The sequence below is a fragment of the Mesoplodon densirostris genome, chromosome 7 (assembly GCF_025265405.1).
Source record: "Mesoplodon densirostris isolate mMesDen1 chromosome 7, mMesDen1 primary haplotype, whole genome shotgun sequence".
Classification (NCBI taxonomy): Eukaryota; Metazoa; Chordata; class Mammalia; order Artiodactyla; family Ziphiidae; genus Mesoplodon; species Mesoplodon densirostris.
This window is the reverse complement of record NC_082667.1, coordinates 55,310,951-55,335,346: the sequence shown is the minus strand read 5'-3', so window position 1 is coordinate 55,335,346 and position 24,396 is coordinate 55,310,951. Positions and strand designations below refer to the sequence as shown.

At 38.3% G+C, this 24,396-nt stretch overlaps 1 protein-coding gene and 2 non-coding genes across 5 annotated transcripts in view; 2 read left to right on the top strand and 1 right to left on the bottom strand.

Moving 5' to 3' along the window:
- INTS4 (integrator complex subunit 4) overlaps positions 1-24,396 on the bottom strand; it is a 123,757-nt gene that overhangs the window by 92,397 nt on the left and 6,964 nt on the right. For all 3 annotated transcript variants that reach the window (XM_060105020.1, XM_060105023.1, XM_060105021.1), the window contains 2 exons: positions 10,444-10,561; positions 4,522-4,628 (listed from right to left, as the gene is read on the bottom strand). In XM_060105020.1, the coding sequence (XP_059961003.1) occupies positions 4,522-4,628; positions 10,444-10,561 (225 nt within the window). The remainder of the gene's footprint in view (positions 1-4,521; positions 4,629-10,443; positions 10,562-24,396) is intronic.
- TRNAE-UUC (transfer RNA glutamic acid (anticodon UUC)) lies at positions 12,767-12,840 on the top strand. Its single transcript has one exon. It is a non-coding gene; the product is annotated as a tRNA-Glu (tRNA).
- LOC132494565 (U6 spliceosomal RNA) lies at positions 14,463-14,569 on the top strand. The gene has a single exon (XR_009533139.1). It is a non-coding gene; the product is annotated as a U6 spliceosomal RNA (small nuclear RNA).

The window sequence follows — 24,396 nt, the reverse complement described above, 5'->3', positions numbered from 1 at the left end:
TGGACCGCCAAGGAATTCCCACCAATATGGATTGTTTTTAAGCACAGATAAAAATTCAGTGTACTTAGCAATGGAAATGATTCTAACAGACAACCTCTCCTAACAAACAACACATAATATCTGTTTGGGTAGTATTTGATAAATGTTAAAATGCTGTATGTTTCTATCTTTTGCCTTAAGAGCTTGATGTTTTGATACTTTTGCCACAGAATTAAAGGAACAGAAAAGAAACAGAGAATGGAAAAGAAGGTGAGATGGAAACAGAAAAACAAAATATTAAACTAGGCTCTAAGGAAGCCATATAAGCAAAAATAACAAGATATTTATTCTTCTAGAAAAAACTTCAGATAGGAAAGAAAGCAGAAGACCTCTAAATTCAGTTGTGTGAATCCTACACAAGAAAAGACTTAGTAATTTCCTGGCCAAATCTAAATCTCATCATCTATCAAATGAGGACTAGCTGTACAATGTACCTCACAGGATTACTAACAGGATAAAATGAGATGAATTTTGAAACGTTAAGAGTACCCACCCAGGGCCTCCCTGGTGGCGCAGTGGTTAGGAGTCCGCCTGCCGATGCAGGGGATGCGGGTTCGTGCCCCGGTCTGGGAGGATCCCGTGTGCCGCGGAGCGGCTGGGCCCGTGAGCCATGGCCGCTGGGCCTGCGCGTCCGGAGCCTGTGCTCCGCGACGGGAGAGGCCACGGCAGTGAGGGGCCCACATACCGCAAAAAGAAAAAAAAAAAAAAAAAAAAAAAAAGAGTACCCACCCAAAAGCATGACTTTCTGCCTACTGTGAAACAAAAAATATGGCAGATTCACATCTTACATTTTAAAAAAATATAAAGGAGCAATATGAACTTCAAAAAAATAATAAGGATAAAGGACTTCCCTGCTGGTCCAGTGGTTAAGAATCTGCCTTCCAATGCAGGGGACATGGTTCAATCCCTGGTCGGGGAACTAAGATCCCACACGCTGTCAGGCAACTAAGCCCGTGTGCCATGACTACTGAGCCCCCACGCTCCTTTTCTTTTCTGTCAGGTCAGCAGAAATAGCCTCTTTTCACTTCTGATTCTAATAATTTGAGCCTTCTTTTCTTCCTTTCCAAAACTAAAGGTTTATCAATTTTGTTGCTCTTTTCAAATAACAAGCTTTTGGTTCTCTGATTTTTCTCTAATGTTTTTCTACTCTTGATTTCATCAATTTCTCCTCTAGTTTTTCGTATTTCCTTCCTTCCGCATGCTTTATATTTAGTGTGCTCTTCTTTATACAGCGTCTTAAGGTGGAAGGTTAGGGTACTGGTATGAGATCTTTCTTCTTTTTTACTATAGACACTAATTACTATAAATTTCCCTCTCAGCATGCATTAGATGCAGCCCAGTTTTGGTATGTTGTGTCTTCATTTTCACTCATCTCAAAGTATTTTCTAATTTCCCTACTGATTTCTTCTTTGACCCATTGGTTAAATAGGAGTATGTTGTTTAATTTCAATATATTTGTGCTTTTCCTAATTTTTTTCTGTTACTCATCTAATTTCATTCCACTGTAGTTGAAAAACATATTTTGCATTATTTCTATCAAAAGAGTGAATGTTATTGTATGTGAATCATATCTCAAGGCACACTGTATGGCAAAAATCAGAGACAAAATAGCATTAGGCAATAGAAACAGTAACTGTAGCTATGAATCATAGTTTTATTTATGTGAATTTGCAAAACCTTGTGACAGATCTGACATTTCCAGGTAGTTCAAATTTTTACCCTATTACAAATGGTGAAGAAATACCCAAAAACTCCATATGAGAAACTGGAAAACATGAAAAGCTCATTCTCAAGAGAGGACATACAAATGAAGAACAAATATGAGGTCTCACTAGTAATCCTTTAAAAAGGGAATTAAAAAAAAAGAAACGCCATTTTCGTCCTACCAAATTAACAGGTTTATCTCTTGTTTAAATTTTAATCTCTTGTTTAATATGCAATGCTAGAAAAACAGGTGAAATTAGGCACTCTCATATACTGTTGATGGGCATATAAACTGGAATACTTTGGAAAACAATTTGGCAAAAGTATCAAAAGCCTTACAAAAAACTCTAAATGCTTTCATCTAGTAATTCTACTGTAACAATCTATGTTTAGGAAATAACCCTAAATACAAAAAATACTTTAGACTAATCACATTCACTGTACTATTATTTACAATTTTACAAAATGGCTACAATATAAATGTCCAATAATAGGAGAATAGTTAGGACAAACTATGGTTTAATTACTGGACAAAATATCATGCAACCATTAAAAATATTTATAAAACATTTACAATATAAGGAAAATACTTTTGTTACGTTAGTGAAAAAGCAAAATTGAACATGGAATATGATTACAGCTACATGTGTAAAAAGAAAAGCAATCAATCTGTATACAGAAAAAAAAATCAGAAAGCATACATCAAAAGACCAATAATAATGGTTGCCTTTATAATGGTTGAGTGTAGTTCTTTCTTTATACTTTTTAGTATCTTTCCAAAGTTCCATGAGTATAAATTTTTATAATAAAAGGTTTATTTAAAACAAATTTAAGAAACTGTTATTTCAAGCAGAACAATCCACTGAGTACGACGCCTCTCTCACAAGCACAACCTCCCAGGTATATATATACTCTCACATGGGAGATACACTTACTCTCTCAAACACATAATCCCTAGTTTTTTACACTTAAGCTTTTAATACTGTACTTCTCAAAGTGTTCTGGGTTTGTTTATTGTTGTCATTGTTTATTAAGATAAATGAAATACTCTTTCCTGGGGTTCAGAAATGGCTTTCTAATTCCATGAATATAACCCTTCCACAATTCAAACATATGTCTCCTTATAGTCTCAAAATAAATTTATCAAAAAGATTAAAACTAAAGCCAATTGTCAGAACACTCTTTGACATAAATCACAGCAAGATCCTTTTTGACCCACCTCAAATGGGACCTAATGAAACTTCAAAGCTTTTGCACAGCAAAGGAAACCATAAGCAAGATGAAAAGACAACCCTCAGAATGGGAGAAAATATTTGCAAACGAAGCAACTGACAAAGGATTACTCTCCAAAATATACAAGCGCTCATGCAGCTCAATATCAAAAGAACAAACAACCCAATCCAAAAATGGGCAGAAGATCTAAACAGACATTTCTCCAAAGAAGATATACAGATTGCTAACAAACACATGAAAGGATGCTCAACATCACTAATCATTAGAGAAATGCAAATCAGAACTACAATGAGGTATCACCTCACACCAGTCAGAATGGCCATCATCAAAAAAATCTACAAACAAGAATGGACTTGAGGACGTGGAGGGGGGAAGGGTAAGCTGGGACGAAGTGAGAGAGTGGCATGGACATATATACACTACCAAATGTAAAACAGATAGCCAGTGGGAAGCAGCCGCATAGCACAAGGAGAGCAGCTTGGTGCTCTGTGACCACCTAGAGGGGTGGGATAGGGAGGGTGGGAGGGAGACACAAGAGGGAGGGGATATGAGGATATATGTATACGTATAGGTGATTCACTTTGTTATACAGCAGAAACTAACACAACAATGTAAAGCAATTATACTCCAATAAAGATGTTAAAAAAAAAAAAAAGTAAAGTCAGTTCTACAAAGTTTAGGAACTGGTGTTATGCACAAAAGACAGCTAATAAAAAGCTCCAAATTAAGTCAAAAGGCACAACTGGGCTTCCCGGGTGGTGCAGTGGTTGAGAGTCCACCTGCCAATGCAGGGGACACGGGTTCGTGCCCCGGTCCGGGAAGATCCCACATGCCGCAAAGCAGCTGGGCGCATGAGCCATGGCCGCTGAGCCTGCACGTCCGGAGCCTGTGCTCCGCAGCGGGAGAGGCCACAACAGTGAGAGGCCCGCGTACTGCACCAAAAAAAAAAAAAAAAAAAAAAAAAAGCATAACTAATGTACATACAATTTTTTATAATCAGATAAAAAAATTTTCCGAAAGACTTTTGTCTAGTTGGTCTGTTTACTGAGGCAACAAAGTATCATAAAAAGAATATGGGCTTTGGAATCAGAAAAAGGAGTTTATGCCCTGGTTCTGCAACTTCCTAACTGTGAAAACTTGGGGAAACTAAACTTCTCCAACCTCAATTCCCACCTTAGTAAAAGAGGTATAATAGCACTTCCTTAAAGGACTATGAGGAACAAATGAAAAACTGGGTACAAAGTACCATAATAAGCAGAGTACATATATTAGGTACAGGATACATGGTAGTTCCTATGATTATTTTCATTTCTTTTGGGAGGATGAGGAAGTTCATTTTATAACAAGTTACTCAACTTCATTCCTAATCCAACATCAAGAAACAAAAAAATGAGGCAGCTCTTTAAACCATTAAGAGTCCTTGGCAATTCTCAGTTATAGATTTAGGATGGAGGTAAGCAGATCTTACAGCTCATATCACCTCTCCAGATAATGCAAAACTGTTCAAGAAAGATGCAACCCTGTGTCTAACGATTATATTCTTACCTTGCAGGCTACATCAACTAATCGCATCTGGATAGCTTGATTGTCTGGGAGTTTAGCGCCAATTGCAAGCAAAGTGTCCAACAGCTGAGCTAGGACTTGATGAGACTCTAGAAAGGAAGATGGAAAGTTGGGTTTTAGAATTTCAAAAGGAGATCACTATAGAAACTAAATTTACTTGGGTAAAGAATGTAGATTTTTGTCAGCTGGGTTCTACTATTTGATCCCTGATTCCCTTCAACTAAGTTCCTATAGGGATCATGTCTAAAAATTTGAGTCCTCCACAGGATGGCACATAGTGCTCCAAAAATGTTTAGTGCTTGACTAATTCAAGGGCTTTTCATTGCCTTCAAGATAAAGTCTAAATTCCTTAGCAGGGCATGCATATATACATACATACATATATACATACATACATACATACCAGTCCCGCCATGATGTCTAGCCCGCCCTACTTTTCTAGCCTCTCTTTCAGGTCTCCTCTAGCACCCTTTTCCCCAATTACTTATAATTTGCTCAGGCCAACTTCCCTAGCTAGAATGCCTTCATCTACATCCAACTCCATTTTCAACCCTACTCCCCAGGGAGCACCTACTAATCCTGAAGTGTCACCTCCTGTATGGTGCTTTTCCTTCTTCCCCTAAAAAAATTGACCATTTCTTCCTCATGCTTCCACTGAATCAGCTGTAACACTTTACGATACTTATTTATTTGCATATCAGACAAAACCAGGAGACTGAAAGATCCTTAAGGGCAAGGACTGTGTTTTATTCACCTTTGTATTCTCAGAATCTAGCGCGACTCATTATATGCCCAACAGATGCTTAATAAATGGGCAAACAGCCAATTCTAAGTGAATCACTATCAATCACCTTAGCCAGATTCTCTTCTTTGTCTAAATTCTCTTCTTTGTTCCAAAATACGGCTCTTATAATGCTAGTGGTATACAAGAGGATTTAGGTGGCATTAGGAAAATCATTTTTATATTAATAACCTTGTAGAGGCATACCTTGTTTCACTGTGCTTCACTTTATTGCACTTTGAAGATACTGTACTACATTTTTTACAAATTGAAGGTTTGCCTCAACCCTGCATCCAGCAAGTCTATCAGTGCCATTTTCAACAGCACTGCTCACTTCATGTCTCTGTCACCTTTTGGTAGTTCTTGAAATATTTCAAACTTTCATTATTATATTTGTTATGGTGATTTGTGATCAATGATCTTTGATATTACTATTGCAAAAAGACAATGACTCACTAAAGGCTCAGATTATGGTTAACATTTTTTAGCAATACAGTATTAAGGTAGTACATTCTTTTTAGACATAATACTATTGCACACTTAATAGACTACAGTATAGTGTAGACATTACTTTTATCTGCACCGGGAAATCAAAAAACTTGTGTGACTTGCTTTATTGTGATATTCACTTTACTGTGGTGGTCTGGAACAGAACCCGCAGTATCTCAGAGGTATGCTTGTACATATTTTAATGAACAAAATAAAAATTGCAGTTATTATGTTGATGACATTAATTTCCCTTTACCTTTACTAATATAGTCTCTTTAAATTAATTTTATTTAACTAAAAAATAATTGTCCACTTAAAAAATTAAGTAAACCATATATAGATGTGAAACAAATATGTCAAAAATGGTATGATATATAAATGACTAAAGCTCAGAAAACACTGGTTAAATCACCTCTTACTAAGACTTCCAGTAAAACACAATAGATTGAACACATCTGTTTATCACTAATTCTTTCCTAAAACCTCATTAACATATAAGCGTAAAGAAATTTAAAAGGTATAAACTTACAAGGACAAAGAAAACAGGAGAAGAAAGGTAAAAAGATGAGAAAAGTCAACAAATTTTTCAGAGACGGAAAGCAGTTAAAAGGTCTATGGCAGGCTTCCCTGGTGGCGCAGTGGTTGAGAGTCCGCCTGCCAATGCAGGGGACACGGGTTCGTGCCCCAGTCCGAGAAGATCCCACATGCCGCGGAGCGGCTGGGCCTGTGAGCCACGGCCGCTGAGCCTGCACGTCTGGAGCCTGTGCTCCGCAGCGGGAGAGGCCACAACAGTGAGAGGCCCACGTACCGCAAAAAAGAAAAAAAAAAAAAAAGTCTATGGCAGCTCGGTGCTTTGTGACCACCTAGAGGGGTGGGATACGGAGGGTGGGAGGGAGGCACAAGAGGGAGGAGATATGGGAATATATATATATATATATATATATATATATATGTGTGTGTGTGTGCAGCTGATTCACTTCATTATAAAGCAGAAACTAACACACCATTGTAAAGCAATTATATTCCAATAAAGATGTTAAAAAAATACTTAGTATGCCAAAAAATAAATAAATCAAAAAAAAAAAGTCTATGGCAAAACTGAGAAATCTAATACTAAATGCCTACTGAGGAGGGTGTCGCGACAGAGCAAATAAATTCTAGCCATACGCCCAGAAAGATTCAGGAACTGTAGATTTTAAAAAAGACAACCAAAAAACACCCCAAAACAGGGATGAAGCAGGGATTTGTTTGAAGGGTCTATAAGAAGTAGTTGGACCCCTGCCTCCTTCCCTATCCTATATAACCAAGTGACCACTGAAACAGGAGGTTTGTTCTCTATAAAAATTAGGACGGAAAGGATCTAATTTGGGGAATACTAGGTGAGGACAGGGAGGAAATATAATAAAGAAGAGAAGATTAAGAGATAATCAACATATTGAAAATGAGACTCCCTCCCTCTCCCTAGCTCCCTTCAGTTGCTTTGGCTAAAAAAAAACCATAGCAGCAAGGCATTTCTCTGTCTTCCTAGCAGGAGAGTCAAAAGCTGATGGGTCCCACAGAAAAACAGCAAAAAACACTAATATTTAACAGTCCTCCAAAGACATAAAGGATCATCTTAGAGTGGAGCCTACCAGCTGACTCTATTCTTTATTCTGCTCCTCTGCAGTTATTCCCACCATTCAATCTTCCAGCTCACTTAATGTTCTGCCTCAGTTACTCTACTACTGATTCCTTCTAGTGCATTTTTCATCTCAGTTATTGTGTTGTTCATCACTGTTTGTTTGTTCCTTAGTTCTTCTAGGTCTTTGTTAAACATTTCTTGTATTTTCTCAATCCGTGCCTCCATTCTATTTCTGAGATTTTGGACCTTTACTATCATGACTCTGAATTCTTTTTCAGGTAAGTTGCCTATTAACTCTTCATTTATTTGGTTTTGTAGGTTTTTACCTTGCTCCTTTGTCTGTAACAGATTTTTCTGTCGCCTCATTTTTTCTGATGTATGGGGCTGTATTCCTGCCTTACTGGTTGTTTGGCCTAAGGCGTCCAGCACTGGAGTTTGCAGGCAGTTGGGTAGAGCCGGGTCTTGGTGCTGAGATGAGGACCTCCAGGAGACCTCACTGCAATTAATATTCCCTGGGGTCTGAGGTTCTCTGTTAGTCTAGCAGTTTGGACTCGGCACTCCCACCAAGGAGCTCAGCCCCAACCCCCGGTCTGGGAACCAAGATCCTGCAAGCCACGCAGCATAGCAATAGGAAACACACACACACACACACACACACACACACACACACACACACACACACACACACACACACACACACACACACACACACACACACACACACACACACACACACACACACACACACACACACACACACGCGCAGTACAGGGGCTTCCCTGGTGGCGCAGTGGTTGAGAGTCCGCCTGCCAATGCAGAGGACACAGGATCGTGCCCCAGTCCGGGAAGATCCCACATGCCGCGGAGCGGGTAGGCCCGTGAGCCATGGCCGCTGAGCCTGCACGTCCGGAGCCTGTGCTCTGCAACGGGAGAGGCCACAACAGTGAGAGGCCCACGTACCGCAAAAAGAAAAAAAAAAAAAAGGAGTAGTACAATAACAGAAATAAAAAATAAAATAAAATTAGAAAAACCAAAAATATATTACGAAAAATATAAGTGAAACAACTACAACAAGGTGAAACAGAACCACAACAGAAAAAAGAAAAAAAAGGGGGGGGAACAAGCCAAAAGGAGCAGAATAACAAACTATAAAGAATAAAATAAAATTAGAAAAATAAAAATATAAATGAATCAACAACAACAAGGTAAAACAGAAACACAACCTAAAAAAAAAAAAAAAAAAACCCTTGGCTGTGGGGGCAGAGCTTAGGCAGGGGCGGAACTTAGGCGGGGGTGGGGTTTAGTGGGGGGGAGCCTAGGCATAGCACCTGTGGGGAAAGGCAGCACGGCCTGAGGGGGGCCCTGGGGTGCAGAGTTCGGAGTTCAGAGGTAAGGCCCTGGGTGGGGGGGGTGGACAGAGCTTAGGCTCAGCACTGCTGGACCTCCGAGGGCGGAGGATTAGGCCCAGGACCTCAGCAGGCTCCCCATGGGCCCAAGTGGGCAGGGAAATGCTGGCTGTGCTCCCTTCCATTCCTCCCCTCTCCCGAGGGTCTCTCCTGTCCCTGTTGATCCGCTAACCATGGGTGGGCCCCACCTGGTCTGGGAACCCCTCCCCTCCCCCCAGCATCCCATCTCCACTTCTCCTTCCCCCTCACTCCCCCACATGTCCTACCCAGTCACTCGGGGGTTCCTACCGTCCCCTTCGATGTCTGTGGTCCCCAACCAGTGCCTGGTAGGTGCCCTAGCTGTGCAGAGATGCAAACTCCGTGTCCTCCTAGTCTGCCGTCTTGACTCCACCACCATCAAATTGTTTTATGATAGTAGTAGGAATATTTTTTAAATTTCTCCCTAATGTCATTACACTGGCATTTCAATAAATGCCAAAAATTTTTTTAAAATATATTTTTATTGTTTCCTGTGAATTAAAAGTCTTGGGTCAAAATTCAATACAGGTAAAATTTAAAGTTGCTTCTAACAAAATAAAAAATTCTCAACTTCAACCCATGGGCCACTTATATAAGATATTTGTTATCATTAAACAGTTGTACAATAAGTGAATTCAGACTGTCTCAAGTTCACTGGACCTTTATTACTCTCATAACCTCAAGTTGATAGACTAAATGTTGTCCAATATGTAAATAATCATATTTGTTTAAATATGTATACCCTAAAATGAAATAAAACTATTTTTTGAAACTACAAACAATTCAAACAAAACTATAGTACTTTCAGGAACAGCCACAAAGGATTTCATTTTATTTAATTTTAGAATAAATATCAAGGCAATGAGGCACTAACCCTATAAGAAAATCTTGTACATAAATAAAACTAGATAATCAAAAAAAATTTTTTTTAAGGTAAAATAGTTTTCCTTTTCACCTAAACACTGAGAATAATTTTAGTGGGCATCAACAAGGAACAAACAGAAAAGGCAACAACATATGAGACTTGGGAGATGTTGCCTTTATAGGAAGTAAATTGTGGGGAACCCCATGACCAGGGCAGCACCTCCCACAGTTTCTGAGTTAGTAGGCACAGTCAACAAAACATCAACTCTGTCACATACTATGTAACCTTGAACAAGTTAGTTAACTTCTCTGAGCTTCAGTTTCCCAGCCTATAAAATAGGGACAATAGTATCTACCTTATGTCATATGTAAACTACCTTAAGTATATGGCAATTAGTAGAGATCAATAAATGATAGCTATTAAGAGACAAACCTGTATTTTAACTCTAGTATAAATATATGTACATGGTTTTATTGAATCATCCTCAAATTCCTTTTCAATAACCACCAACACAACAAAATTTTGTTCTACATTGTATACAAAAGGAACTAAAGATTTCTGGTCTAATTATACAGCTTTTTCTTTTTTTATGGCCACACTGTGCAGCATACAGGGTCTTAGTTCCCCAACCAGGGATCAAACCCATGCCCCCTGCAGTGGCAGCTCAGTCCTAACCACAGGACAGCCAGGGAATTCCCTATATAGCTTTTAAATTGCAACTTACTTTCATTCTGCAGGATGTTAATGGCATCATCCATAATGCAGTCTGGTGAAAATCCTGCAGTCTTTGACAGTAAACCCAACAAGGATGCAATTTTCAGTCTCACAGATGGATCATTCTCCTGAAACAAAAGAAGCTATTATTACATTGATGCTCTACTCTCAGGAACATGGGAAACTAATATTTCAAAACAGAGTCAACAAGTATTCTTAAGCTTTATTTCTGAAAAATTAACTTTATATGCTTTGGGGACAGAAAGTTTTTCTCAATCTGTATGTTACACCTAAATACTGCAAAGTGAATGGGAATCTTCCTGATGTCATTAACTTCTAATGAGAAGTGTGCTTTGGGGATTAAAAGTAACTTTCCTCCACTTTGCAGTCACATTAGACATGAGTTGCAGCAACTTGGACCACCAACACTGCCAGCACTGGGCACTCAACATTGCTGTCAGCACCACTGTTTTTGGAGCCCTCAGAAATTGGGTGCTGCAGCTACTACTGCTATCACCAGAAAGAAATTTTCGTTCTACCTGTGTTTTTTTGGATCACCAGATCCTGATCAGAAGTCTGGGGCAGGTGATGGGACTTCCCAGGTGGTCCAGTGGTTAAGACTGTGCTCCCAATGCAGTGGGCTCAGGTTCAATCCCTGGTCAGGGAACTAGATCCCGCATGATGCAACTAAAAATCCTGCATGCAGCAACAAAGATCCTGCGTGCCACAAGTAAGACCCGGCGCAGCCAAGTAAATAAATAAATAAATGTTTTAAAGAAAAGTCTGGGGCAGGTGAATCATTGTCTGGGTCTAGGTCCTGGGTCTAGGGTCCAGGGCAAGAGAGACTAAGAAATGAGTTAGCGTGGCCCATTTAGCCTCTATATCGGGAGGTGGTCTCTAATTCGCACCAAGATTCCTATGGTGAGAAATTTCCCCCAAAGACAGAAAGGAACATGTCTTTTTGTTCATCACCATATCACAAGTATGTAGCATAATATCTGGCGCTAAGTAGACAGATGTTCAATAAACATAGGTAAAATTGAAAAAAAAAAAGTACCTTGCCAATGCTAAGATTAAGTAAGCATTTCTGTCCCAAGGACAAAATTGCTTAAATGTATGCTCAAAAGATGAAGTGCCTTCTAGATGTGACCCCAGTTTCTAAGGTGGTAACTGGGCACAAGAAGAAGGCCTGAAGCAGGAGAAGGGACAAAAGATACGCAGTCAGAAGACCCTGAATCCTGGCACACCACTTACCATATGTTCAACCTTGGGAAAGTCATCTTCTTGGGAACTTAAGCTGTGGAGTGCAGCAGAAGGAGAAAGGGCTTTGAAATCAGCCAGATTGAGGTGTGAAGCCTGGACTCACTATGTAATAGCTGTATGTCTTGAACAAGCTAATTAACTTCTTAAGTCTCATCTGTGAAATGGGGCTAATAACAACCTCAAATGGCTACTGAGAGGAAAACAACTCACACAGAAATGGGCATACAGAAGGCAATCAAATATTAATGCCCTTCCTTGCTTCCTCTCTGATCATCAGTCCTTTCATGTGGAGGGTAATAAAACCTGAACTGAATCCCTATGAATATGGTACTCCGATAGGTACCATAAAGAGCAAATAAAAAACACGTGAAAAATAAGGATGCAATCACCAAGCCCAGAATATGGGAAATTCCACAGGGTAAAATGCCTGATTTTTAAACAATAAATATCATGGGAAAGAAAAGGTGGTGGGGGGAGGGAATGCTATAGTTTAAAAGAAACTGAAAAGGACAGCTAAACTAACCAAATGCAATGTGTGAATCCTGCTCAAACAAACCAACTGTAAAAAGACTTTAAGACAATCAGTGAAAGCTGAACATGGACTAGGTATTATACACTATTAAGGATTGTTGTTAAGTGTCATTTTTTTAAGTCCTAAAAAAAAGTCCTAATTTGTTAAACACAGATAATTGTTTATAGGTAAAATGATATGTTGCCTGGGATTTGCCCCACCCCCAAAAAAGTAGGGGAATGCACCAAACAAGAAGAGCAAAATGTTGATAACTGTTGAAGCTGGATAAGGAACACTGGAAGGCTCATATTATTTTCTCTCCTTTTGTGTATGTTTGTAAATTTACAAAAAAAAAGTTAACTTTTTAGAAAAATCACATGAAAGTACTTATTCTATCTAAAATGCAAATTAATTTACTCATTCAACAAACATTCAAGGAGTATCTACTATGTGCCAAGCATCAATCTAGCTGCTGGGGATACAATGGTGAATAAAACAGAAGCAACCCCTGCTCTCGTAGCGCTTATATTCAAGTGGATAAGACTGGCGAAAGAGGGAATCCTCTGGTGGTCCAGTGGTTAGGACTTGGTGCTTTCACCGCCATGGGCCCAGGTTCAATCCCTGGTCGGGGAACTATGATCGTGCAAGCTGTGTGGCTCGGCCAAAAAGAATAAAAAATTTCAAAATAAAGACTGGCAAAAGAAAATATGTAATTTCAGATGGTAAGCATTCTGAAGAAAAACGACGTGTGTAAGAGGTTAAAGAGTAATGTGGAGAGGCTATTATAGACAGGACAGTGAGGAAAGTCCACTCTAAGGATACGACTTTTGAATGGACACTTAACTGAGTGAGACAGAGAGCAATAGGAAGTTTTGGGGAAGCAGCATTCCAGGCAGAAGAATATTGCAAATCCAGAATATGGAAGATTCTAAAATGCTGCATTTAAGAATGCATACATATCTGTTACAGTGATTCTCTCCAGAGTAATCTCTGGAGAGTGTATTTTGTTTTCTAACTTTTTTATTTGCAGAGGCAAGTCTCATTCTTTATTTTAAACACTTCTATACTGCTTGAATTGTTACAATAAATGCTACAGTTGGGGTTTTTAAAAGAATGTTAAATTTAAAACTCCACACAAACATTCATAACCCTTCAAAAGCTTCCAGTTTCCTACAGAAAGAAGCCTGAGCTGCTGAGCACGCCACAACGGCCTGCCAAGACTGTCCCATATGTCAGCTCCCACAATTCCCCACCAGTGATGTCATGAGGCTTCAAGCTTCGGTACTTCTGCTCAGATTGCTCCTCTGCCTAAATTGCTCTCCCTGCCTCCCACACACACTCCCTCCTGCCCCTCAGGTGTCAGCAACCCCAGGAAGTTTGTCTCTGATGCCTGAACTGGACAAGAGTGCCCTTCCCCTTGGACCACCCAAGAAGCCTGATGCAATCCCTTATCATGCCCCTCACCAGTGCACTGTGTATTACCAGTGTATTATGTGATTGTGTCTGTTTCCCCAACCAACCTGTGAGCTGCTAAAGTGACAAGCAGAATGCCCAGAAAGCACTTCGTACATTCTGATAAAAATAAAGGGAAGAGTATAGGAAAAGGAAAAGCCACGTGTCCTACTTAATTCACTCGGTGAATTAAATAATTCATCCATCATCTGTTCAACAGGATTTCCTGAGTACTTACAAGGAGCCACTGTGTTTGGCCATGGGGATACACTGCCCTCATGGAACTTTAAGTTTTAATGGGCAAGGCAGACAGTTGTCAAGTAATGTCCAAATACACAATTACAAAGTTGTACTGTAAAGGAAAAGTAAAGAGTTCTACGAAAGCATATAATATAACAAACACAGACTTTAATTTGAGGCAGAGAGAAAAGAATAAATGAATGCTCTCAGTCATGAAAGAACACCACAGCTTCCAGAATTGAAAAAGGGGGCAATGTGGCTAAAATGTAGACTACCATGAAATGCGGCTACAGAGGCAAGCAGGTGCCACAACTTTTTGAGAATTATGGCAAGTGCCTCTGATAGTGCCCAGAATGTAGCAGGAATTCAATACATATTTGTTCACTGTTGAATAAACAAATGAATAGCCTTTGTCCTAAGAACAATAAAAATCCTTTGAAAAACTATAACGAGGAGAGTGACAGAAACAGATTCAAATTTTTGAAATACCAAACTAGCCTCAATATAATGATTGGATTGGAAGGGGCAAAAGTAGCCAGAGAGACAAATTAAGAGTAATTGCGGTGCTCACTTTGGCAGCACATATACTAAAACTGGGACAATAGAGAGAAAATCTGCATGGCTCCCATGCAAGGATGACACACAAATTCATGAAGCATTCCATATTTCTGAAAAAAAAATTAATCCTTTGAGCAGCAAAAAATAAAAAAGGAGTATTTGTTTTAAAAAATTATAGAACAACAAAAGAATTTGAATGGTTCCAAAGAATTATTCATCTTTCCATTCATTCTTTTAATAAATTAAATAAAAATTAATACACACACACAAAAAAAGAGTATACCTCAATAGTCCAGCAAAAGACAATGCCAAGACTCCCACTTACGTTAGGGGCAGGCTAGATAATACAGAACAACCTTCCCACTAAGGAAAACTAGAATAGTACTATGGATGCCAAAAAAGAAAAACATATGTGTGTGTACATGCATATACACATGCACATATACAAGTGTGTAAATGTATATACACATACGTATGTATATATGTATGTGTATATGTGCATATATACTTGTGTGTGTATTTGAAGATATTTGAAAGAAAAAAGATAAATAAGAATTAAAGAATCAGGATCATGCAAGGAAGGTCACAGCCCCAAGAAGGTTCTCCAAAGCAGTTTGGGCTGCTTTTTCTGGAGACGTCTGCCAACTGTGGGAGGTGAGGGGATGGATATGTAAGAGGCAAAGTAAGCAGTGCTTCCAACAGCCAGGTAAGGGTAGGGGCACAATGGCTAGTATATAAGGCTGAGAGTAGGAGGATGAGCAGTGGTAGCCTAATAAACCTGATCACTTTGGATTAGGATCCCCAAATGCTACAATAATATAAGTGAGAATAAAATTAAAATACACAGACTTTGGTAGAGACTGCAGCTCATCTTTGAATCACCTCAATTCCTAAAACAAGAATAAGGTCTTCCTGGAAAAATAGAAACAAATCCTCTCTGGACAAAAATTAAGTCATCCTAAGCCTCAAATTATTTTTACAAACAATTTTAGAAATAAACTGCCTAATACAATAAGAAAAAAGGCACACTAGGGGATCATATGACATGAATAAAAATGATAAGACATAGCCACAGGCACTCCATTTACTGAAGTAATCAGACAAAGACTCTAACTCTGCTTAGCATGTTCAAAGAGATAAAAGTCAAAATTGGGAATTCACCAGAGAACTAAAACTTTTTTTTAAAAAGAAAATTATAGAAATGATAAAAAGCAATAAATGAAATTAAGAAACAACAGATAGGTTTAGGAGCAGATTAGACAAGGTGAAGACAGAATTAGTGAACTGGAAGACAGGTCCAGAATTAAGCACCAAAAGACAAAAGAAAGAAAATTCAGAAAAGAAGGTAATAGGATAAAATGAGATGGTTATCATACATATAATTGGAGTCCCAAAAGGAGAGGAGGAAGAGAATGAGAGAAAAGCAAAATTTGAAGAAATAATGGACAAGAACCTTTCTGATTAGAAGTACAAAGCCACATAGAATAAAACAAATACTATGAACCCTAAGTAGGATAAATGAAAAGAAATCCATATTTAGGCACATGACAGAAAAACTGCTGAAAACCATAAGAAGCAAAAACTCCTAAAAGCAGACGAAGAAAAAGAAGACAGATTACACCTCAAAGGGATAAATAATGACTGACATGTGACTTCTCAATGGAAACAATACAATGATATATTTAAAGTACTAAAAACAAACAAACAAATAAAGAAAAACAGCCAATCTAAAATTCTACACACAGCAAAAACATCCTTCAAGAAGGGAGGTAGGGGCTTCCCTGGTGGCACAGTGGTTAAGAATACACCTGCCAATGCAGGGGACACTGGTTCAAGCCCTGGTCCAGGAAGATCCCACATGCCATGCAGCAACTAAACCCATGCACCACAACTACTAAGCCTGTGCTCTAGAGCCTATGAGCCACAACTACTGAAGCCTGAGCGCCTAGAGCCCATGCTCCACAAGAGAAGCCACCACAATAAGAGGCCCACCCACCACAACGAAGAGTAGCCTCCACTCGCCGCAGCTAGAGGAAAAACCTATGCACAGCAACAAAGACCCAAAGCAGCCAAAAATAAATAAAATAAAATAAATTTTTTTTAAAAAAAGAAGGGACGTAAAGGGAATTCCCTGGCAGCCCAGTGGTTAGGACTCGGCACTTTCACTGCTGTGGCCCAGGTTCAGTGGCTGGTTGGGGAACTAAGATCCCACAAACCATGCAGCATGGCCCCCCAAAAAAAGAATGGACGTAAAACTTAAAACTTTTCCATACAAACAAACACAAAGAATTTGTCACTGAGTGCCACCAGTAAACTCACAATAAATGGAAATATCAGAGGGTATTCTTCAGCCAAAAGGAAAATAATCCCAGATGAATAAACAGTCACAGATACAAGAAGGAAAGAAAAGCAATGATAAATACGTGTGGGTAAATAATAAATACATAGGTAAACTTAAATGAATATTGCCTGTAGAAAATAACAATGTCTTCCAGAGTGAAAAATGGAGAATTAAAACATAAAACTGAGGCTTCCCTGGTGGCGCAGTGGTTGAGAGTCCGCCTGCCAATGCAGGACACATGGGTTCGAGCCCTGGTCTGGGAAGATCCCACATGCCACGGAGCAGCTGGCCCCGTGAGCCACAATTACTGAGCCTGCGCGTCTGGAGCCTGTGCTCCACAACAAGAGAGGCCGCGATAGTGAGAGGCCCGCGCACCGCGATGAGGAGTGGCCCCCACTTGCCACAACTAGAGAAAGCCCTCGCACAGAAACGAAGACCCAACACAGCCATAAATAAATTAATTTTTTAAAAAACCATAAAACTGCATTCACACATATAAGTCAGGAAGGTGGATAAATGAAGCTAAAGTCCTCACATTGTTCAAAAGAGAAACTGTACCATTTAACACTTGACTTTGATCAGTTGAGAATTCATGTAATATCTAGGATATAACCAGTAAAAGAAGTGTAAAAGAATGTATAACTCCCAAGCTAATAAAAAAAGGGGTGGAGGAGAGAATTTTTTTAAACGAGTCAATGCAAAAGATGGCAAGAAATGAGAGAAAAGAAAAGAACACTGAGCAGGCAAGACAAATAGAAGGCATTTAATAAGAGGGTAGATTTAAACCGGCATATATCAATAAACAAATTAAATGTAATGAACTAAATGCTCCAATTGAAAAACAAACACTGTCAAGTGAAATTTTTAAAAAACTAACTACATGTTTTTTACACGGGTCATAAAATAAAAAGTTATAAAAAAGATGAAAATAAAAAGTAGAAATAGGTATACCATGCAAACTTTAATAAAGGGATAGTTGGTATCATAATATTAATATCAGACAAAGCCATTACATGCTGATATGATTATTTGTAAAGAATCCAAAATCTACACATAATTTATTAAAATTGTTAAATGAGCTTAGCAAGGTTGTTAGATATAGGATTTAATAAGCAAAAATCAATTGCATTTCTGAATATCCATTATGTACTGTTAGAAAATAAAAATTTTAAAACTTATCATTTACAATAACAAAATATTATCTAGGAATAACTAACAAAAAGATGTACAAAAGGACTTCCCTGGTGGTGCAGTGGTTAACAATCTGCCTGCCAATGCAGGGGACACGGGTTCAAGCCCTGGTCCGGCTCAAAATTTATAAAGAAATTAAAAGACCAAGAAAAATTAATATATTCTTAAAGAAGAGCAAGGTGGGAGAAGTTGTCCTACCAGATGTCAAGATTTATTATAATGTTATGCTAAGACAGCATGGTATTGGCATAAGAATAGACAAATAGACCAGTAGAATAGACAGCCCTGAAACATACCCACCCATTTACAGACACTTAATTTACCACAAAGGTGGTACTGCAAAACAATGGGAAAAGGACATTCTTTTCAATAAATGGTGCTAGGACATTTGGACTTCCATACACCAAAGCATCACACACACAAATCAATTCCATGTATGAAAAACAAATAATAAGCTTCTAGTAATAATGTAGCAAAATGTCTTAATGAGCTCAGGGTAGGTAAACCCTTCTTATTATCAATCAGACAAGAAAAGCACAAAATATAATTGAAAAGACTGTCAAATTGGGTTACATTAAGAACTTATTTTCATCAAAATACAACATTAAGGGACTAAAAAGGGAGAAGATATTTGTAACATGTATAACCAAAGAACCTGTACCCAGAATATAAAGAATTCCCACAAAGCAATAAGGGAAAAAAAAATTTTGTAAAAATAGGCAAGAGACATAAATAGGTATTACCCAAAAGAATATCCAGTTAAACATATTAAAGTTGCTCCCCTTTATAGTAATCTAAGGAATGCAAATTAAAGCCACAGTGACTACACATCCACAGGAATTGTCAAAATGAAGAAAATCAGTTCCAGCTATTGGAAAGTATGTGGAACAACTGGAACTCTCACACAGTGCTAATACGAGTGTAAATTGGTATTACCACTTTGGAAAACAGTTGGCTCAGTAATTCCACTCCAGGGTATACACTACACAGAAATGCAAGCCATGCACACCAAGAGACTTACACAAAAATGTTTGTGGCAATATCTCTTATAATAGCTAAAAACTGGAAACAGTCTAAATGTCCATCAATAATAGAATGAATAAATAAATTATGGTATATCCATACAATTAAATCTTATACTGTAGTAAAAATGAATGAACTACAGCTACAGTTAATAATACAGATAAATCTCACAGAATTTTGAGCAAAAGTCACACATAAAAAGATACATAGGGCTTCCCTGGTGGTGCAGTGGTTGAGAATCTGCCTGCCAATGCAGGGGATACGGGTTCGAGCCCTGGTTGGTGGTACATTTCTTGCTATAAGGTAGACTGGAGAATGAAGGGAGACACCAAATTCAGTTTTGAACACAAATAAAAGCCAATTCTTTACAGACTTCAAATCATTAAAATAACATCATCAAATCAAGTAATTGTCTTTCAGAGACAACAGATTAGTCAAATACCCTAATTCTGCAGTGAAAGAGGACAGAAAAGATACATAGCCTTTCAATGGTCTGGAATGGAGTCACAGACCTCCAAACACAAGGGAGCAGCAGAGAAAACAGAAGTACTAAGTCTAGCAGATAAGAGGAAGGCAAGGAGGCAAGAGAGTATCTGACCTAGTAACATTCTTTCTTCATCTAGATACTTTACTCAAGTTCTTCTACTTTCTGAAATTATCCCCTGGTACCCTTCATGCCTAAGCTTAAAACTGCCTCGGGGGAAGGCCTCTCTAATAACTGCTCTTCTCACTATTAAAATTGTCCTTGTTCAGGCTTTCCTCATCTTGCTGTAGACTTATCAGTCTCCTAGTTGGTCACCCTAACTCCCGTCTTGCCCTCATTCAGTTCCTCCATCCTTCATACCGCCCCCCAGAGTGACATGTCTAAAACAAAAACCCCCAAGGCAGAATACAAGAACCTTCCATTAGACAAGATTTCTAGTCTAATCTCTTAAAAAGAGTTCTCAATCTAAAATCTATACCAGGGACTTCCCTGGTGGCGCAGTGGTTAAGAATCCGCCTGCCAATGCAGGAGACATGGGTTCGAGCCCTGGTCCAGGAAGATCCCACATGCCACAGAGCAACTAAGCCAGTGTGCCACAACTACTGAGCCTGAGCTCTAGAGCCCGCAAGCCACAACTACTGAGCCCAAATGGCACAATTACTGAAGCCCATGGGCCTAGCCCGTGCTCTGCAACAAGAGAAGCCACCGCAATGAGAAGCCAGCACACCGCAACGAAGAGTAGCCCCCGCTCGCCGCAACTAGAGAAAGCCTGCGCACAGCAACAAAGACCCAACGCAGCCAAAAATAATTAATTAATTTACAAAATAATAAAATAAAATAAAATCTACACCAGCCAAACTACCTGTATTTCTTCTAACGTGACAAGTTATTTCACATCTCGATGCCTTTGCTCACAATTGCTCCTTCTTTCTAAAACGTCTTTCCTCCTACTTTCCAACTGCCCAAAATCTGATTAAGATTCATCTCAAGCATCACTACTCTATAATGCCCTTCTAGGCCTGTGCTCCCAAGTACAATTGATTACCCTCTTCTTTAAAGTTATATCATAACCTGTCTCAGATTTCATAGCACCTATAACATTGTATTATTATCTATTTTTTGTCTAATCTACCCAACTAGACTCAGATCAGGGATCATATATTAATCTCTGTATCATCAACATGAAGCACAAGGCCTGGCACAGAATTAGTATACAGAACACTTAGAGTGAATGAAAAAAATAAACAAATGAATAACTCAAGCCATTACCATCTATATATCACATATATTATTTGATCTATCAACTATACTACTGGCCCTTAAAGGACAAAGAACTTGTCTCACAGTTCTTCAACATCCTCCACAGCAACTAACACAGTAGTATAAGTGAAGAACCCCTCATGTGAAATATTAACAAGTTCAGCTACAGAAAACCTTGGATGAGAAAAGCAGAAGCCAAAGTAGTTATCTACTAAAATACAAGATACCACATTTCTGGATAAAATAGAAGAATAAAAAAACACTATAGTCATCAATCTAGAACTGGACCCATTTATCATCCCTCCTCCCTTCCTTTGGGGCTAGAATCTGCTAGACTAATGCATGCAGCATGGCCTGGTTAAAGAGCTTGGGGTCTGACATCAGAATGCCTGAGTCCAATCTTTCTTTTAGACATGGTAACGGTATTGTGATTATGTTTTTTAAAAGAGTCTTTATTGTTTAGAGATATAAACTGAAATTTATGAATAAAATGATACGATGCCAGGAATTTGTTTTCACAAGAATCTGGTAGAGGGTGAGAGTGGAGGAAATGGAAGTGGACAGTAGGAGTGGGGGTGGGAATAAAACAAATTTGGACATAAAATAATAATTGTTGAAACTGGGTAATGAGTACATGGGAATTAAACTATTCTCTCTAATTGTATATATATTTGAAATGTTCCATAACAAAAAGTTGAAAACAAAATTCCATACAGTCCAGCAATTCCACCCCTGGGTATTTATCAGAAGAAAACAAAAATACTAATTCCAAAAGATATATGCACCCCTATGTTTGTTGCAGCATTATCAGAGCCAAGATTTGGAAGCAACGTTAAGTGCCATCAATAAATGAATGGATAAAGAAGATGTGATTTATATATACAGTGGAATATTACTCAGCCATAAAAAAGAATGAAACCTTGCCATTTGCGACAACATAGATGGACCGAGAGGGTATTATGCTAAGTGAAATAAGTCAGAGAAAGACAAACACTGTATGATTTCAGTTACATGTGGAATCAACAAAACAAAACAAATGAATAAACACAACAAAACAGAAAGAGAGTCACAGATATCGAGATACATAGGTGTTTGCCAGAGGGGAAGGGGTTGGGGGGGAGGAGAGAAATAGGTGAGGAAGATTAAGAGATACAAACTTCCAGTTGCAAAATAAATGAGTCATGGGTATGAAATGTACAGGGTGGGGAATATAGTCAATAACTACTTAATATTTTGTATGGTGACAAATCATAACTCAATTTATTGTGGTGATCATTTTGAAATGTATGGAAATACTGAATCACTATACTGTGTAACAGGAACTAACATAGTGTTGTAGGTCAGTTATAGTTTAAAAACAAACCCATAGAAAAGGAGATCAGATCTGTGGTTACCAGAGGCAGAGGTGGGGGGAGGGGAACTGGATGAAGGCAGTCAAAAGGTACAAACTTCCAGTTATAAGATAAACAAGTACTAGGGATGTAACATACAACATGATAAATACAATTAACACTGCTGTATGTTATATATTAAAGTTGTTAAGACAGTAAATCCCAAGAGTTCTCAACACAAGGAAAAAATTTTTTTTTCTATTTCTTTAATTTTGGATCTGTATGAGATGATGGATGTTCACTAAACTTACTGCGGTAAGCATTTCATGATGTATGTAAGTCAAATCATTATGTTGTGACTTTAAACTTATACAGTGCTATATGTCTATTATATCTCAATAAAACTGGAAGGGAAAAAAATCCCTTATTGCTCAAGAGGAGCTTATATCCTAGTACAGGAAAATGGACAGGAACAAAATAAATGATAAAATTATATACAATATTAGAAAATGGTAAGTGCTACGGAGAAAACAAAATCAAGGAAGGGGCTAGAAAGTGCTGGAGTGGGATACAGAGTTTCAAACAGAGGGATAAAGGAAGGCCTTAATGAAAAAGTAACATTTGAGCAAAGACTTGAATGAAGTGTAGGAAATACACATATGAACATCTGAGGAAAGTGTTCCAGGCAGAAGGAAGCATAAGTGGAAAGACTCTGAGGAAGGAATATGCTTGACAGAGAAAATGGCAGACCAGATCACAGGGCAGTGGCTGAGGTAACAACATGTGAAAAGACACTGATTTCTGAAAACATACAAGGTCTTTGGAAAACTGAAAGCGTTCTCATTAAGCTAGAACATTATATATGTAAAGAGAGACTAAAGGGAAAAAAGATAGGAAGCAAGGTGGACTTCAAGACATATGCATCCTGACCAATGCAAATATGAAGTACAAATCATCACCTATAAAGTATTCTTAAAATTCTCAAAATATGCTTACCTGGGATCTAACAAAATCTATAGATCTAACTTTCAGTTCACAGTAAATACAGGAGATAGAGGAGCAAGTTAACCAAGAAAGTAAATAAATTCAGAAAACAAGGAATTTTACAAAACAACTGACCAAATTTCTTTAACAGGTCAATGTCACCAAAATAATAAAAATTGTTCTAGATTTTTAAAAAAGCAAATGCCATGTGTGGAGACAGTTTGCATTTCGATTTGAACAAAACAACTATAACAAGATATTTGGGGAACAACTAGAGAAATGTGAATATGGACTATTTGTTAGATGACGCTAAGGAGTAATTTAATTTTACTTGAGGTGGTTAGATGGTTATATTTTTTAAGTGTCCCTTTGTAAGAGGTATTTACTGAACTACTTAGGGAAAAATATTATGATACTTTAAAAAAACTTCAGGAAAACAAACTGAGCAAATATGACAAAATATTAATAACTATTTAATCCCAAAGATGGGTATTTGGCAGTTCATACAGTATTCTCTACTATTCTATAAGCTCAATAATTTTCATACTAAAGTTTAAAATCCAAAGTCATCTGTGATTCAAATATTTGAAAATTATTTCTTCTTTTACTTCAGAGCTTACTTACAAATAAAAACTGAAAAATAAACCATTTTGCAAATTTTATTTTCTGCTTAAAATATTTCCTGTATTTAACTATGCATGAATTGATGTTTTTTTCTAACCCATGAAAATAGAGGAATAAAATGCCACTTAGCTAAAAAACAGTTTAAAAATAAAAGGGCCACTGCAGTTAGATATGAGGGCCTTGAATTAAAGCAGTAACAGCAGGATGAGAGGACTATATGCCAGAGACAAATCTGGTTACAGAAGGGTCATGGTTGAAATGGTTGAAGTTAACTCCTCCTTTGTGCTCCAATGCACTCTCAGTACTCTGAGCAATTTGATGCATTTTATCATTCACATCTGTTTCCATCTAGATACTGTAACCTTCTTTTTTTTTTTCTTTTGGACTGCATTGGGTATTCGTTGCTGCGTGTGGGCTTTCTCTAGTTGCCACAAGCAGGGGCTACTCTTCATTGCAGTGCACGGGCTTCTCAATGCAGTGGCTTCTCTTGCTGTGGAGCACGGGCGCCAGGCATGCAGGCTTCAGTAGTTGTGGTGCATGGGCTTAGTTGCTCCACAGCATGTGGGATCTTCCCGGACCAGGGCTGGAACCCGTGTCTGCACTCTGCCACCAGGGAAGCCCCTGAAAGCTTCTGATAATAGGATCTTTTTGGATCTTTTTTATCTCTGTATCCACAGTGCCTAGCACATGGAAGACACTCA